Raw genomic sequence first — 15691 nt, forward strand, 5'->3', positions numbered from 1 at the left:
GACACTTGACACAGACACACAACAGGACATTCTGAGGAGGACACACAACAGGTTGCATGACATTTTGCGCATATAGAGGAAGCCACAAATGAAAATCATATCTGCACAACAGTCTGATCGAGGAAAATGAAGCAGGTGGCAGACCATTTAAAGAGTTAAAAACAAGTGACAGTATTTTACATTCAACTGTATAACGCACTGGGAACCGATTAAGAGACATTAAGATTGGAGTAGTATGTTCACATTAGCAGACTCCTGTTAAAAATCTTGCAGCATTTTAGACCATTTGAAGAGACCATTGCTAGAGAACTGGGTGCTTATATCCCAGTGACTGCAGCATGTGGATATATCTGTATTTCATTTGTATTATTTTATCATGTTATTGATATTAATAAATTTCACAAATGAATAGCAAACAAAATATCACAGTTTCAAAGATTTTGGTCAGGCTTCTTTTATTATTGTGATGCTCTGCTGCTCTCTTGCACCCTTAAACCTAACTAAACCATCGCCTCAACACCTTTAACTTGTCTCAACACACCTGCTGGATGTTTCTAGTTTGCCTAGTAAGATCTTGATTAGCTGGTTCAGGTGCGTCTAACTGGGGTTGGAGCTAAACTCTGGAGGACACCGGCTCTCCAGGACCAAGTTTGGGCACCAGTGCATTACAGCATGAGAAGTATATCGTATCAGTCAGCGAATTTTGTAAATACAAGTAAAGACATCTAATATAAAGTGGGACATAAAGTTCAAACTCAGAATTAACTATGCAACTATGTATAATTTCTTTTCAAAATACATGAAAAATGAACAAATTTACCATTATAGTACATGTGATGTGTTTTTTACTCCATCATAATAAAATACCCCAAACATTGTTTATTTGCTCAAACCTGAAAAACATGTTTAAATCGTAAAAAGAGAGGTTTAAGTTTAAGATTCATTTTATTATACAAATTACATTTATATGCTATGCGTGTGACAGGTGTTAGTGGTCAGAGAATTACACCTGAAACAGGCAAAGCAATGGATGGCACTCTTTATTTTGTCAGTGGTGTACTACTAACACTGTCAGTGTGAAAACACAAAGAGTAATTCTGCTAGTGCTCTGCATAAACACAGCTTTAACTCTGCTTATGCATCCAGTGTGAAACGGGCAAAAGCCTGGTGCCAAAACATCTGAGCCTAGAGAAGGGCACAATCACTAGCTACAGAAACTCAAAAGAGAACAAGAGCTTTAGAAACACAGTGATTTGACGTCACACACATGACAGTGTGATGCTGTGTCTCTGTGTCTTCAGTCTGTGTTGATTGTGTGACTGACGTCTCTGTAGCGGCTCCTTATTCACCATCAGCTGATCCTGAGGAAACTGGACTGACGTCTAAATACTGAGAGTCCTACAATAAAACACACAGACAGACACATATGAGACATTACTGCTGTCACATCACATCAGCCAGAGATATTAGTATATTCATATTACAGCCAGAGATATGAATGAACAACTGATCATAGATTAATAACAGCAAATGATCAACAACTCTCTCTTTATCACTTACACACAGAGACACTGCAGAGATTAAATATTCATAGATCAGCCACAACACAGAACTAAACTCTGAACAGTTTAAAGAGCTGACACTAAAAATTTGAATAAACTTGGATCAATTTAAAAGATTTAAACAATAATATACTCACAATAGTATAATGTCTCCAGTTTATAATGCGGATCATCCTTCAGATCAGAGAGTAACTTCACTCCTGAATCTCCTAGTTTATTCCCAGTCAGACTCAGTTGTCTCAGGTGTGAGGGGTTTGATCTCAGAGCTGAAGCCAGAGCAGCACAACCTTCTTCTGTGACACCACAATAATTCAACCTGTAGAGAACAATGACACTTTCTTCACTCTCAGATCAGATCAGTTTAGCTGTGAATAAATCATAAGTACAAACTTAGAGCACAAATCAATATGTCTGATGGATCATTGGACTGAGCTCTAAAATATCCCAGAACACAAAACATGATTATAACATTCAAAGTACCATTAAAACAGGATAAAAAAAAATGTTTTTCTTATGCACTGTATCTGTATTTTATATAAATTGTCTATCTAATGCAAAATCTGTCTATATTGTAGACACTATTCACTACACAGCATCTGTGTGTCATATGATCTTACACCAGTGTCTCCAGTTTACAGCGAGGATCCTCCAGTACAGCAGAAAGCATCTTCACTGAATCTCCTAGTTTATTCCATGACAGATTTAGTTTTCTCAGGTGTGAGGGGTTTGATCTCAGAGCTGAAGCCAGAGCAGCACAACCTTCATCTGTGACTCCACAATCCCACAAACTGCAGAGAGATGCACATATATTGAAACAGTTGAAACATGTATGTATTAATTGTGTAAAATTAATATAATTGATGTATTGAGTAAAATATTTAACCTATCTTTTAACTGGTTTAATGCGTTTACCACTAATCTGCATGTTGGACTGTGAACTGTCAGATTGTTCATGTGTTTTATTATAAGTTTGAGACCAACTCTTATTATTCCTCTCTGAATTAGTTTGAATCCCTGAAGAAATCTTTCAGTGTCACTGAATAGAAAATACATCAAAATACTGACCACTAAACACTGGACAACATCTGCAGCAGTGAACATTTATTATGAGTTTTACCCTTGATTTTCTTAATGTTTTAACAGTGAAGTGATTGTTCTCAGTGATACTTACTGAACTGATCTGGATTCTTTAATCACAGGCAGCAGCTTCTGAAGAACTTTCATATTTTCATGTTTATTATTTCCTTTAACAAATTTATCAAGACGAAACTCATTCAGCTCCTCTTCTGATGTCAACAACACAAAAACTAGAGCTGACCACTGAGATGAAGAGAGTTTGGCTTTCTTTATTGTTCCAGATTTCAGATACTGTTGTATTTCCTCCACTAGTGAACGATCACCCAGTTCATTCAGACAGTGGAACAGATTGATGGATTTCTCTGGAGAGTCAATGGTCCTGATCTTCTCCTTGATGTATTCAGCTGTTTGCTCATTGCTGTCAGAGCTGCTTCTGTTCAGTGTCATTATTCGTTGTAGGAGAATCTGATGAGACTCCACTGACAAACCCAGAAGGAACCGCAGGAAAAGATCCAGATATCCATTTTTACTCTGTAGAGCCTCATCCACAGCTCTCTGATGAAGCTCAGACAATGAAACATGTTTAAACATGAATAGAAGCCAGTCCTTAATTGTAGACCGAAAACTCTGGTCAAACACATTTCTGTTGTAGTTTATAAAGGACAGATGCACATATAGAGCTGCTAGATGTTCCTGAATGCTCAGATGAACAAAGCAGAAGACTTTCCCCAGATACAAGCCCAACTCCTCTCTGAAGATCTGAGTGCACAATCCTGAGTACACTGATGCTTCTTTCACATCAATGCCACACTCTCTCAGGTCTTTCTCATAGAAGATCAGGTTGCCTTTCACAAGCTGCTGAAAAGCCACTTTCCCCAGTTTGAGGATCATGTCTTCATCTGTCAGCTTCTTCTCATAGTCTTTCTCATGTTTGATGTTGGTCTGAAGGATCAGGAAGTGTGTGTACATTTGAGTGAGAGTCTTGGGAATCTCTCCAGTCTCTGCTGGACTCAACATCTTCTCTAGAACAGCGGCTGAGATCCAGCAGAACACTGGGATGTGGCACATGATGTAGAGGCTCCTGGATGACTTCAGGTGTGAGATGATCCTGTTGGCCAGACTCTGATCACTGATTCTCTTCCTGAAGTATTCCTCCTTCTGTGGCTCATTGAATCCTCGTACCTCTGTCACTCGATGGACACACTCAGAGGGGATGAGATCAGCTGCTGCTGGTCTGGAGGTGATCCAGATGAGAGCAGAGGGAAGCAGATTCCCCTTAATGAGGTTCATCAGCAGCACGTCCACTGAGGCTGATTCAGATATATTACACACTTTCACTTTACTCTGAAAGTCCAGAGACAGACGACACTCATCCAGACCATCAAAGATGAACAACACTTTATACCCATCACTGGATATTTCCATTTCTTCAGTTTCAGGGAAAAAGACATGAAGAAGATCTGAAAGACTGAGTGTTTTGTCCTTCATCAAGTTGATTTCTCTGAAAGGAAGTGGAAATATGAGCTGGACGTCCTGATTCTCTTTCCCTTCAGCCCAGTCCAGGATGAACTTCTGCACAGAGACTGTTTTTCCAATGCCAGCGACTCCCTTTGTCAGCACAGTTCTGATGGCTTTGTCTTGTCCAGGTAAAGGTCTAAAGATGTGATTGCATTTGATGGCTGTGTCCTCTGTTGCTGTTCTCCTGGATTGTGTCTCAATCTGTCTGACCTCATGTTCATTACTGATCTCTCCACTCTCACTCTCTGTGATGTAGAGCTCTGTGTAGATCTCATTCAGGAGTGTTGGCTTTCCCTGCGTCGCTGTTCCCTCATACAGACGACCAAACTTCTTCATCAGATTTGATCTAAACGTGTTGATGACCTTATACCTGTAAATTTAAAATGCCACATTATTACATGAGTTACAGAAGTAAATATACAGAGCAAAATGTCTGTTTAATGAGACTCTGAACATATAAGGTTTATTAAATGTGTCAGTTATTAATAATGTTTTTAAGTAATATGTGGTGAAAAAATAAAATAAAATAAAAAAAGTTACCTGACACTAGGATTCGTTCTGTCCTGTGGTTGATTCATAATCTGGTCCTTGTTCTTACGGACAGGTTTTCTTTTATCTGAACTGTGTGGCAGGATTGACCTTGAATCAAGAAAGAAACACTCTGATATTGGTGAAATTTTTCTCATTACCTTAAAAACAGACTTTATTAACAATGCAATGGATCAACTGTATATATTATTATTAATTACTTAATTGATTAAATAACTCCACTCTGTGCTGTATATCTGCTCATAGTCTATATATTTACTAGATTATACAGACTTCTGCCCATATTTATTTATTGTAGTGCTGGATAATTATTAATGGACTGTTAATTATTGACAGCTTCATTTAAAATATCTCCTACTATAATCATATCTTTTACAAAAATGTTGTACATAAACCTTTTTTCATCTCTCTTAAACTTAAATGGTTCTGATATCTTCTGTTCAACTGAACTGTAACAGAGGGATTAAAAGCACATATTTGAAAAACTGAACTTGAAAGTGTTTCTCTGTTAAAATATATAATATCAGATAAAAAATAGGCTAATATGAATACCATAACACCATGGATACTTAATATAAAACTCCATATTATAAATATGTGTTTATCATAATGTTGTCTGTTAATTAAACCTGAATTACCTGAAGTTTATTGGATACTCCATAGACTGGTCACTCTTCATAGACACACAACTGAGCTCTGGTTCTGATCTCTTCTGATAAACTGAACTATAACAGAGAATACACTGAATTACTGTATGCTATTAATTTTAATTTTTGACTAAAAAACACTTGTGATCTCTCTATTTATACTATGTTGATACAAAAAAACATAAAGAGAAGTTTTAACATGATCACTTTAAATAGTTACGATTTCTTCTACTTAACAGATTTAATATTGACATTCTTTTTAATAAATAATCGTTTATTTACAAAACAAAAATAACTTTACTTACTAAAACAATGAAACACGATAACCCTCTTTCATATAAAGGTGATCTAATACAGTCTGTATGCAAGGTACCTGCATCCTGGAGAAAAATCTTCATCTCTGGATGTTTGTGTGTGATCCATGATGAAGCTGAACAGAGTTTGATCTCTAACACTTACTCTGAGTGGAAATGACAAACAATAGAGATATAGAACGGATCCCGAGATTAGGAGAAACAGAAGAATGACGGTGGCGTTCAGTCAAATACACAATGATAATCTAATGTTCACACAAATGACTAAATGAACCACAAACTACAAGAAACACTAATGAAATATATTTTAATTTAATAAGTATAATTTGCTTTAAATATGAAAAATATTAAAGGACAGACGCCATTAAAGAAAAATATACAAATGCGGAAGTTATTTACTTACTTTCACTTTTTGTTTCTGACGCTAAATACAAGGAAGACGTCACGTTACGCGCGCGATCTCGAGTCTCATCCACGCGGCGGCGCGCGTTTAGTCTTATTACCTCAATAGATAGTCATAAAACGTTCACTTGATATAATGTTAGGATATTCCTTAGATATTGGCATATAGTGCATAAGCGCCACTGTAGGATAGAGTGGGGGAATTTATTCGCCCCCAAAGTCAATATATTAAGTTGTTACTGTGGACTGCGTAGACAAAAGTGATGTAGAAATATTCACTATGAAGCTTACACATGATGTACATGAGAGAAAATATATTTCACAGAAATGATCTAATTTTCAGCAGTAATGAAAAAAGTGTTTAATAGCTTTTTGGTATGTAGAACATCATTGTAAATTAATATATGGGTAGTTTAGGCAGTCAAAATGCTTATTTTTAAAAGACAAAAAAGAAGAAATGCTTATATTTATGTAGTGGGAAGTCTGATCTTTGAGAAAACAAGAAAGGGTGACTTACTTTCATTATTTGTTTGTTTTTTAACTACATTTTTCTGAACGGTGCCATAAATTTGTTATATGGTGTGACATAGCACATATTAAAATAAAATAAAAAAACTCTTAAGAATATCTAAATATCATGAGAGTGTTAGGGTTATGGACTTCTGTTCCATGTTTTTGCTCCAGCCTTAGTTCTTAGTTCCTGTCTTTCCTTTTATGGTCTGTTTCCTGTCCTTGTTTAGTTTGTTAATTAGCCCCACACCTGTTTCTGATCTCTCTCTGATTATGTTCCTTATTTTGCTCCACTATTTATACTCCTTTCTGGTCAGTCTTCTGTTGTCTGGTCACAATTACATTTACTTTGTGTTTCCTCTGTTATGCCTCTATATGTGACCATGGACCACAAAACCAGTCTTAAGGTTAAATTTTACAAAACTGAGATATATACATAATATGAAAGCTCAATAAATAAGCTTTCTATTGATGTATGGTTTGTTAGGATAGGACAATATTTGGCTGAGATACATCTATTTGAAAATCTGGAATCTGAGGGTGCAAAAAAATCAAAATACTGAGAAAATCACCTTTAAAGTTGTCCAAATTAAGTTCTTAGCAATGCATATTATTAATCAAAAATTAAAATTTGATAGTTTTACAGTAGGAATTTAACAAATCTTCATAGAACATGATATTTACTTAATTTCCTAACTTTCTAATGATTTTTGACATAAAAGAAAAGTCAATAATTTTGACCCATACATAGTATTTTTGGCTATTGCTGCAAATATACTCCAGCGACTTAAGACTGGTTTTGTGCTCCTGGGTCACATATGTTTTTTAAATTAAGAGGTCGGGATTACCTGTCTCCATCATCCCTACAAAACTGTGACAGAGAGACATTTATCTTCATTGTTAGATACTTATTTTCATGTAGTGTTATTTGTTTTATATGAAATTATAATTAACAATTTTTTTTTCACCATGACTTTTTGGACAAACTTACCTGTTATCTGTTAAAACTGCTGAAATGATGCCCTTTCAGGATGAATGATTATATCTCCCCTGTTTCAATACTCAACTGTTTTTAAGATGTTTGGAGATAAAAACAAATCTGTGGTTCATTCATGCGTCACACCATGAGACATCACACTAAAGGACACAAATGGTATTTAATAAAGTATTTCTATTTAAATATGAACATGTCAAAGGAGAAAGAATGTTTAGTTTTGATATAAACAATATCAACATGTTTTTTTTTATTTCAAACTGAGTTTGTTGGGTAAAATTTGGCTTAATTCCTGTCCTTATCAAATCAAATCTCCTTATCAAATTTTTTCTAACTAGTTGTTTGATCAAATTATTTTGACTTTATATTTAAAATTACCTCAAGTTAACATCAAGTAGCTAGTTAGTTAAACAGTTACCATTAATTAAAACCCAAATAGCAAGATGTCTGTTAAAAATGACTTTATCTGGAAAGCATCTGATATGTACGAACATCTATAGAATCCATCAAAGATAAAAAAAAAAAAAAATTGGTTGAAAGGATTAATACTACATGCCAAGATACAAGCAATTGTCATTTATTCTTACGAAGTGCAAAAAAAGTGCTTGGTGCATGTTAAAATCAAATGTTTTGATCATGCAGGACCTTCCTCAGTGTTCATGTATTATTGAAACTCTTCATTTTTCTATTCAATTCCTCATATATCAACACACCTGTATCTAATCAGTTCAATTAATGAATTAGTGATGGACCATTTAATTCATTAGCAATTTACAAATATATCCAGAGGAAATACAGAAAGATACAAAATAAAACAAATAAATACATCTAAAAAACGCTAAATCAAAAATACAGAAATTATAAATGAAAATCTCCATACAATCCATTGTTCTATAATTGAACAAAAAAAAAAAAGATAATTTCCATTACAAATTTGTATGGCAATGCATTGGAAGTACCATATCTATTCCACAAAATGACAGTCATTAACTGAATGATTTAACTCTGTGAAATGCCAAACAATGTCTACATGGAAAAAATCCCATTGGCCCTTTGATTGTTTCTGGATGCATTTCAGATGCAGCTGAATTGTGTATCGTGCACCAAATGATCTTGTTAGTTGTTAGAGGTCCATTATTGTGTACAAACATCTGACAGACATCTGTAAGATATCAGTTCTAAATCATAAACATCTTAAAGACATCTAATAGATGTCTAATTGACATCTGATAGGAAGCGTCCTAAAGTTGTATTGCAGATGAGCAAAACACATTAAAAAAAAAAACATCTTGCAGACGTAAATGCAGACGTCAAATAGACGTCTCTGGGATGTATGTGTGCTATCAACTAAATATTTTTCACATTGGTGATTATAATTTTGTAATTCATAATTATTGATTGTATTCTAACTGCCTGTGCTATTTGGCAGTAAATCTTTTAAAGGTGCCATAGAATGCATTGATAAAATATTTTAAATTGTTCTCTGATATCTACATAGAAGATATATGGGATAGGTAAGGGCAAAAATTCTCCAGAAACGGTCCATTTACAACCCTAGGATTTGTCCCTAGAATTAATATATAAAATACTAATAATTTTGCTCTGTTATTGCCTTATTTGGAAGGTTCATGAATATTAATGAGGAGCCCTGCTCTGATTGGCTGTTTCACAGAGCGGCTCGACTCCACTTCTGATGATTGGGCGATGCAAATGTTTGGGCCGTAACTATTAATGATCCTGAGACTATTGCGTAATAGTCTGTGTTATGTTCGGATTAGCCTATATTTCAGGGGTCTTTGATCAACAGCAGATTTATAGAAGAAGTAGGAAACGATGGTGTTTGAGACTCACAGTAGGTCATGTCCATGTGATGTACACAACTGTTATTATTCAACTATGTCAAGGTAAATACAGTTTTCCATTCTATGGCACCTTTAAGAAATTAATTTGTCAGACTCGATGTTATTTTCGGCACCTGTGGGGCAAAATGTCTTTACTTGAGTAAAAGTAAGAAAGTACTAGATTTCTAATTTAATTAATTATTAAATTATATTTAATGTGAAATGCAGTAAAAAGTACAATATTATCCTTTGAAATGTTGTGAAGTAAAATTTTCTAAAAAAAAAAAAAAAATGTAATCCTTGTGCGACCTTATGGACATTTTTGTCCATTTCAGTTTTGTTTTTTGTTATAAGTGTGTCTGTGTTAATGCCAACTGCATCAATTTTGTCTCAGGTGTTTATTTTCATTCAAATTTTAATATTTCACCCTCATTTCCATTAAAAAAATAAATTTTACCCTCGGTACAAAAAATACTCACAGAAACTTAAGGACAAAAATGTCCAGATTGAAACTTATTAAAACTGCAATTTTTTAATCCAGAGCCATTTGACTATAAAACGATGCAATATTTGCTAATAGACATTCATTCTGTCTGCAAGGCTTCAAATTTTACATTTTTACAGTTTTTTTACTAGATTGTGCCATTTTTTTTAAATTTGGCATATTTTCTTTTTTTTAACTCTAACACTACATAAAACATATAAATGCCTCAAAATTAATGTTGTTGTACTTCATTGACACACCCAAGAATCTAACAAGCATATGATAAATTTTTGCTTAGCATTTAGTATATGGAAATTAACTACTATTTTATATTTTTTAATAAAAAACACCTGTGGCATTATGCAAACAAACCAGCATTTAAAGGGTTACAATCCTGAAAATGAATGTTTGGTATCTATGGATAGAACAGGTGCTGGTTAAAAAATTCACATCATTGAAAGTGGAAAAAAAAATGAATATTTTTAATATTTTATGGCAGTTTTTGGACATGGACATTTTTGTCCTTTTTGTGTAACTTTTTTTTTGACGCACAAGGGTACAGTATTCAAATCTTAGATGTTTAGTGAGATCCTTGTATTTTCTATTAAAGCCCACAATAATATTTAAAATATCAGTAAGCTTAATGTATTTAAAATCATCATTTAGTGGCTACTTGCAGATAAGAGGTGGCTGTCCTGAACCCTAACCCCAACATTTTATCCTAGGAAAATTATATTTAAATATTTTTTGTCTTTTTTTCCATTGTTGTTTTTTAAAAGTTTCCTTTTTATTATTTAAAAAAATAAGTTAACAACTTTTACATTTTCTTTGTAAATTATGAATCTTTAATTAAAAAAAAGTGCCCTGTATTTTCATGTCATGCATAGATTGCAAGATTGACACTAATCATCTTCAGTCCAAGGTTTTTGATCGACTGAAATATTTTTATAACATTTGAACAGTTTGACCAAAAATCATGAGACCCTTTGACACCAAAAAAACAATCTTTAGTGCTCCTTTTGCTATTGATAAGTTATTAAATAAAGACTAATTACACTACTTTCGCCATCCTCAAAATCTTATGTATGTCTTAAGAAATGCAGTATTAATATATGTCTATGTTGTAGGACAAGTCACAAACAGCTGAGCTCTGGGAGAAGCTGAATTTTGGCAATAAAGACCAAAATGTGAAATTCCGCAAACTTATGGGCATCAAAGTAAGTGTTCTCCTCTATTAAATATAGTCTTTTAAACTTCATTAAAAATGTTTTTAATTATGTAAACTGGAGAGAAACCTCATTTTAATATAGAAATGTTCTTTAATTGCTGTTTTTATTTTTTACAGTTTTTTTTATTAATATTTTGAGTTAGCTTTTAATTTTCAGTGATTTTTTTTTTTTTGTGGTAGTTTTAATAATGAGCCTAATTTCAGTTTTAGTTTTTATTCCAGTTAGTAATTTCAATGCTTCAACTTTAACATTTCCATTTGTTGTTTGGATTGTTTTTGATCTGATATCTATGTCACGATCAGAGATGTTTTAATGGTTGTGTGTAATGATGCTAACCCTGTTGTGTTGAGCGTAGGGTGAAGAAGAAGGCTGTTCATCAGGAGCTGCTAATGAAGAAGGTCTGAAAACCTTGCAGCAGCAGGAAGAGATGTTCCGTAATCTGGACGTTCAGTATGAAATGGCCCGATCGCAGACGCACACACAGAGGGGAATGGGTCTGGGCTTCTCCTCCTCGTTCTCCTCCAGGGGCATGGATGCCGTCTGAACACTCTGTGTTTGTGCTTCTGGTTTCTGTCAGTTCTGGCTGTAAAGCTGGTTTGTACGTGCTTGTAGAGGATGCTGGTGCATTAGCTGCATGTATGATTCATCAGACCTGTCATTTTATTCACATGTAAATACAGTCGATTGCTCAAACGCGTATCGTCGCTTGGTCTCTGAAACTTGTTTAATATTGTAAAGCTTTGGTTTGGGATTCAGGAGGGAAGTGTGGTTGTATATTTCACTGTGTTTGTACTCAAACTGTCTGATGCCAGAGATTCCTGATATATCACTGACCAAGGCGTAACAGGGGCTATGATATATTGTGAATGCTTTATGCTTTTAATAAAATGGTTACGACGTAAAAAATATATTAAGGACGCAAATTAACCTGGAAGACATTTCATCAGTTTCAGATGGGAAATGACAACAAAAAAAGCAACATTTCACATTTAGATCATACTTTTTTGTACATCTGATTATTTATAATACTAAAACACTTTGTCTCGTTTTCAGCCAAAATCTAAATATTCTTAAATCAAGAAGGCTTTTCTAGACCAATAAAAATAATTTTCTTGTTTTCAGAAAAAACAAGTCAAAATGAAGTGAGTTTTTGCTTAGAACAAGTGAAATAATCTGCCAATGGGGTAAGAAAAAAGATCTTATTTCAAACAGAAAACAAGATTATTTTTCTTACACTATTGGCAGATTATTTTGCTTGTTTCAAGAAAAAACACTTAAGTTTGACTTGCTTTTTCTGAAAACAAGACAATCATTGTTACTTGTCTAGAAAATCCTTCTTGATTAAAGAATTTTTAGATATTTTGGCTGGAAACAAGACAAAAAAAATCTAAGTAAGAAAAGCAGTTTTTGCAGTGGAGAAACTGAAAAGTGTTTCTAAGTTTAAAAAGACCAGTAGCTTGTCGAGGTCAACAATTTAGTAATGGGTCTAAACACAAAACATTTTGGCCCAAAATATAATGTCTGAATTTAAATCTATGAAATATAATAATGAGTAGATTGGCTGATCATTAAATGCTACCTTAATATAATGCATTGTAAGCATACAATATAGTGTGCACTTTATTTTAGTGTATAACTGGCTATACTTTGTACACTTAGTATATTTGCCTGACAGTGTTTGTTCTAATCAAAGTCCAAAATCAAATTTAAAAATATCCTCTTCAAACCAAAGTGCCTTTTTCAAATATTAATGAAATGTAAAATATATTTAAAATGAGTTCATAATCTGTTTCGCATGTAATAGTAATTTCACAATAGTGTTTAGAATTCTAGTACATTTTGGGAAAAAATATTAAATTATGAACATTTGTTACTTTTGACTTACTACATTGTTCTAACATCATGTGACAATACGGACTAATTTGACTTTCAGTGCAGTTAATTTTTGGCTCTTTTGCAATTTCCTTTGGTATATACACTGCAAAAAATGATTTTCTTAGATTTTTTTTTGTCTTCTAACCAAAATATTAAGGATTTTCCAGACTAATAAAAATGGTCTTGTTTTCAGAAGAAAAAAAAAACTCAAAATGAAGTGCGCTTTTGCTTGTAACAAGCAAAATAATCAGCCAATAGGGTAAGCAAAATAATCTTGTTTTCTGTTTTTTTTTTTTTTTTTTTTTTTCTCTCTTCTCTCCCCATTGGCAGATTATTTTCCTTGTTTTAAGCAAAAACTCACTTTTTTTTTTTTGGAAACAAACAATTTTCTCATCTAGAAAATCTCTCTTGATGTAAGTATTTTTTAGGTATTTTGGCTGGCTATTTTGCTACTGGAAACAAGTAAGAAAACCATTTTTTGCATACCGTAGTAATTATATACATCCCTAATCTTTCTTGTGAGCGGTTTATCCAAAAACAACCCTTCCTGCACGGTTTAATAATCCAGCTGCCTCTCAGCCATTCCAGAAGGTCTTTTCTGAACACCACGCAAACAGCAAGGGTGCGATAGTGTCTGTACCTCCTACAATGCTTGGCCTTCTTTCAAGGAGCAGACCTAAAGCACTCTGGACTCTCAGATCCTAGATTCTATTTTATTTACCAAAGTAGTAGAGATCTCAGACTTGTAGAATGGATCCAAAACCCCACCATTTTGGCTTATGGAGGGTAGCAAAGTTGAAAGCCAACTGAATGGCATGGCATCTGTATTATGTCTGATCTATATCCAGATTTAATGACACTTGACACAGACACACAACAGGACATTCTGAGGAGGACACACAACAGGTTGCATGACATTTTGCGCATATAGGGGAAGCCACGACTGAAAATCATATCTGCACAACAGTCTGATCGAGGAAAATGAAGTAGGTGGCAGACCATTTAAAGAGTTAAAAACAAGTGACAGCATTTTACATTCAACTCTATACCATATATCTGGGAACCAATCAAGAGACATTAAGATTGGAGTAGTATGTTCACATTAGCAGACTCCTGTTAAAAATCTTGCTGCAGCATTTTAGACCATTTGAAGAGACCATTGCTAGAGAACTGGGGTGCTTATATCCCAGTGACTGCAGCATGTGGATATATCTGTATTTCATTTGTATTATTTTATCATGTTATTGATATTAATAAATTTCACAAATGAATAGCAAACAAAATATCACAGTTTCAAAGATTTTGGTCAGGCTTATTTTATTATTGTGATGCTCTGCTGCTCTCTTGCACCCTTAAACCTAACTAAACCATCGCCTCAACACCTTTAACTTGTCTCAACACACCTGCTGGATGTTTCTAGTTTGCATAGTAAGATCTTGATTAGCTGGTTCAGGTGCGTCTAACTGGGGTTGGAGCTAAACTCTGGAGGACACCGGCTCTCCAGGACCAAGTTTGGGCACCAGTGCATTACAGCATGAGAAGTATATCGTATCAGTCAGCTAATTTTGTAAATACAAGTAAAGACATCTAATATAAATTTTACTGTATAGTTTTGGAGAATATTAGAAATAAAATCACTCTAAACTACAAAATAAGTCCTATAGCACTTGCACTGTATCCCATTGTCCAACACTCATAAAACATGTTCCTCTATAGGTTAGCTTAATCTTTCACTCCATCTATCAGGACTCATTGTTTTTCTCCAAAACTATACAGTAAAATGTCTTGAAAATAACTACACTGATAGTTAGGGTCACTCTGAATACAGATGGAGTGAAAGAATGAGCTAACCTATAGAGGAATATTTTTATGAGTATTTAAATATATGGAAATAATCCAAGTGCTAGGACTATGTTGTTTTGTATGAGCTAACCTATATAAGGAAATTATACAAGTGCAAGTATGTTTGGGATGATTTTGCCTTTAATTTTCACTGAAACTGTACAGTAAAATGACTTGAAATTAATACATTGATAGCCAGGATCACTTTGAACAAATGTGAATTTAAAGAATGAGCAAATCTGTAAAGAAAAGTGTTTAAAAAATGGGACATATATATATATAAACACTGGAAAAACAAAACAAAAAATAAATAAAAAACATTAATGTTAACATTTCTCAGCATTAATATTTAGAATTATTAATGTATATATATATATATATATATATATATATATATATATATATATATATATATATATACACATATATACAAATATTAAAATAAAATATTAAATTAAAACATTTATATTAACATTTATTAACATTAATAAATTATTTAGAATTATCAATGTACAATACAAACGTTTATGTAGAAATTTTAAGTATTTACAAACATATATATATACACACACATACATTAAAATAAAAGATTAAATAAAACACTTTTATATTAACATTAATAAATTATTTTAATAATGTACAAATACAAACGTTTATGCACAAAATTGCATAAACTAAAAGGAAACGCCGGTGTGACGGCTTTTTCTTCTTCTATATATAGTCAGTGAGAGAGAGAGCATACACACACACACACACACACACACACACACACACACACACACACACACACACACACACACACATCAAAATAAAAAAAATGGAATAAAACACATTAATAGTATTATTT

General features: G+C 33.5%; 1 protein-coding gene and 1 long non-coding RNA gene across 2 annotated transcripts; one reads left to right on the plus strand and one right to left on the minus strand.

The window, feature by feature from the left end:
- Positions 1 to 2729: 2729 nt before the first annotated feature.
- Positions 2730 to 6019, minus strand: LOC141334384 (NLR family CARD domain-containing protein 3-like). The gene is made up of 4 exons (XM_073839446.1): positions 5727 to 6019; positions 5345 to 5431; positions 4698 to 4796; positions 2730 to 4527 (listed from the first exon to the last, which is right to left on the minus strand). Exons 1-4 carry the CDS (start codon positions 5774 to 5776, stop codon positions 2730 to 2732), a joined length of 2034 nt encoding a protein of 677 aa, XP_073695547.1. The 5' UTR covers positions 5777 to 6019.
- A 5005-nt stretch (positions 6020 to 11024) lies between these two features.
- LOC141334339 (uncharacterized) lies at positions 11025 to 11820 on the plus strand. Its single transcript, XR_012355544.1, has 2 exons — positions 11025 to 11115; positions 11483 to 11820. It is a non-coding gene; the product is annotated as an uncharacterized lncRNA (long non-coding RNA).
- The last annotated feature ends 3871 nt before the right edge of the window (positions 11821 to 15691 follow it).

Source organism: Garra rufa, chromosome 5 (genome assembly GCF_049309525.1).
Source record: "Garra rufa chromosome 5, GarRuf1.0, whole genome shotgun sequence".
NCBI lineage: Eukaryota > Metazoa > Chordata > Actinopteri > Cypriniformes > Cyprinidae > Garra > Garra rufa.

Excerpts from the sequence above, each read along its gene's own strand:
- LOC141334384 (XM_073839446.1), bottom strand. The coding sequence starts at position 5,776 with ATGGATCACACACAAACATCCAGAGATGAAGATTTTTCTCCAGGATGC. Across the intron at positions 5,432-5,726 it reads GATTTTTCTCCAGGATGCAG|TTCAGTTTATCAGAAGAGAT; the intron begins GTACCTTGCATA and ends TCTCTGTTATAG. Across the intron at positions 4,797-5,344 it reads GAGTATCCAATAAACTTCAG|GTCAATCCTGCCACACAGTT; the intron begins GTAATTCAGGTT and ends TCTTGATTCAAG.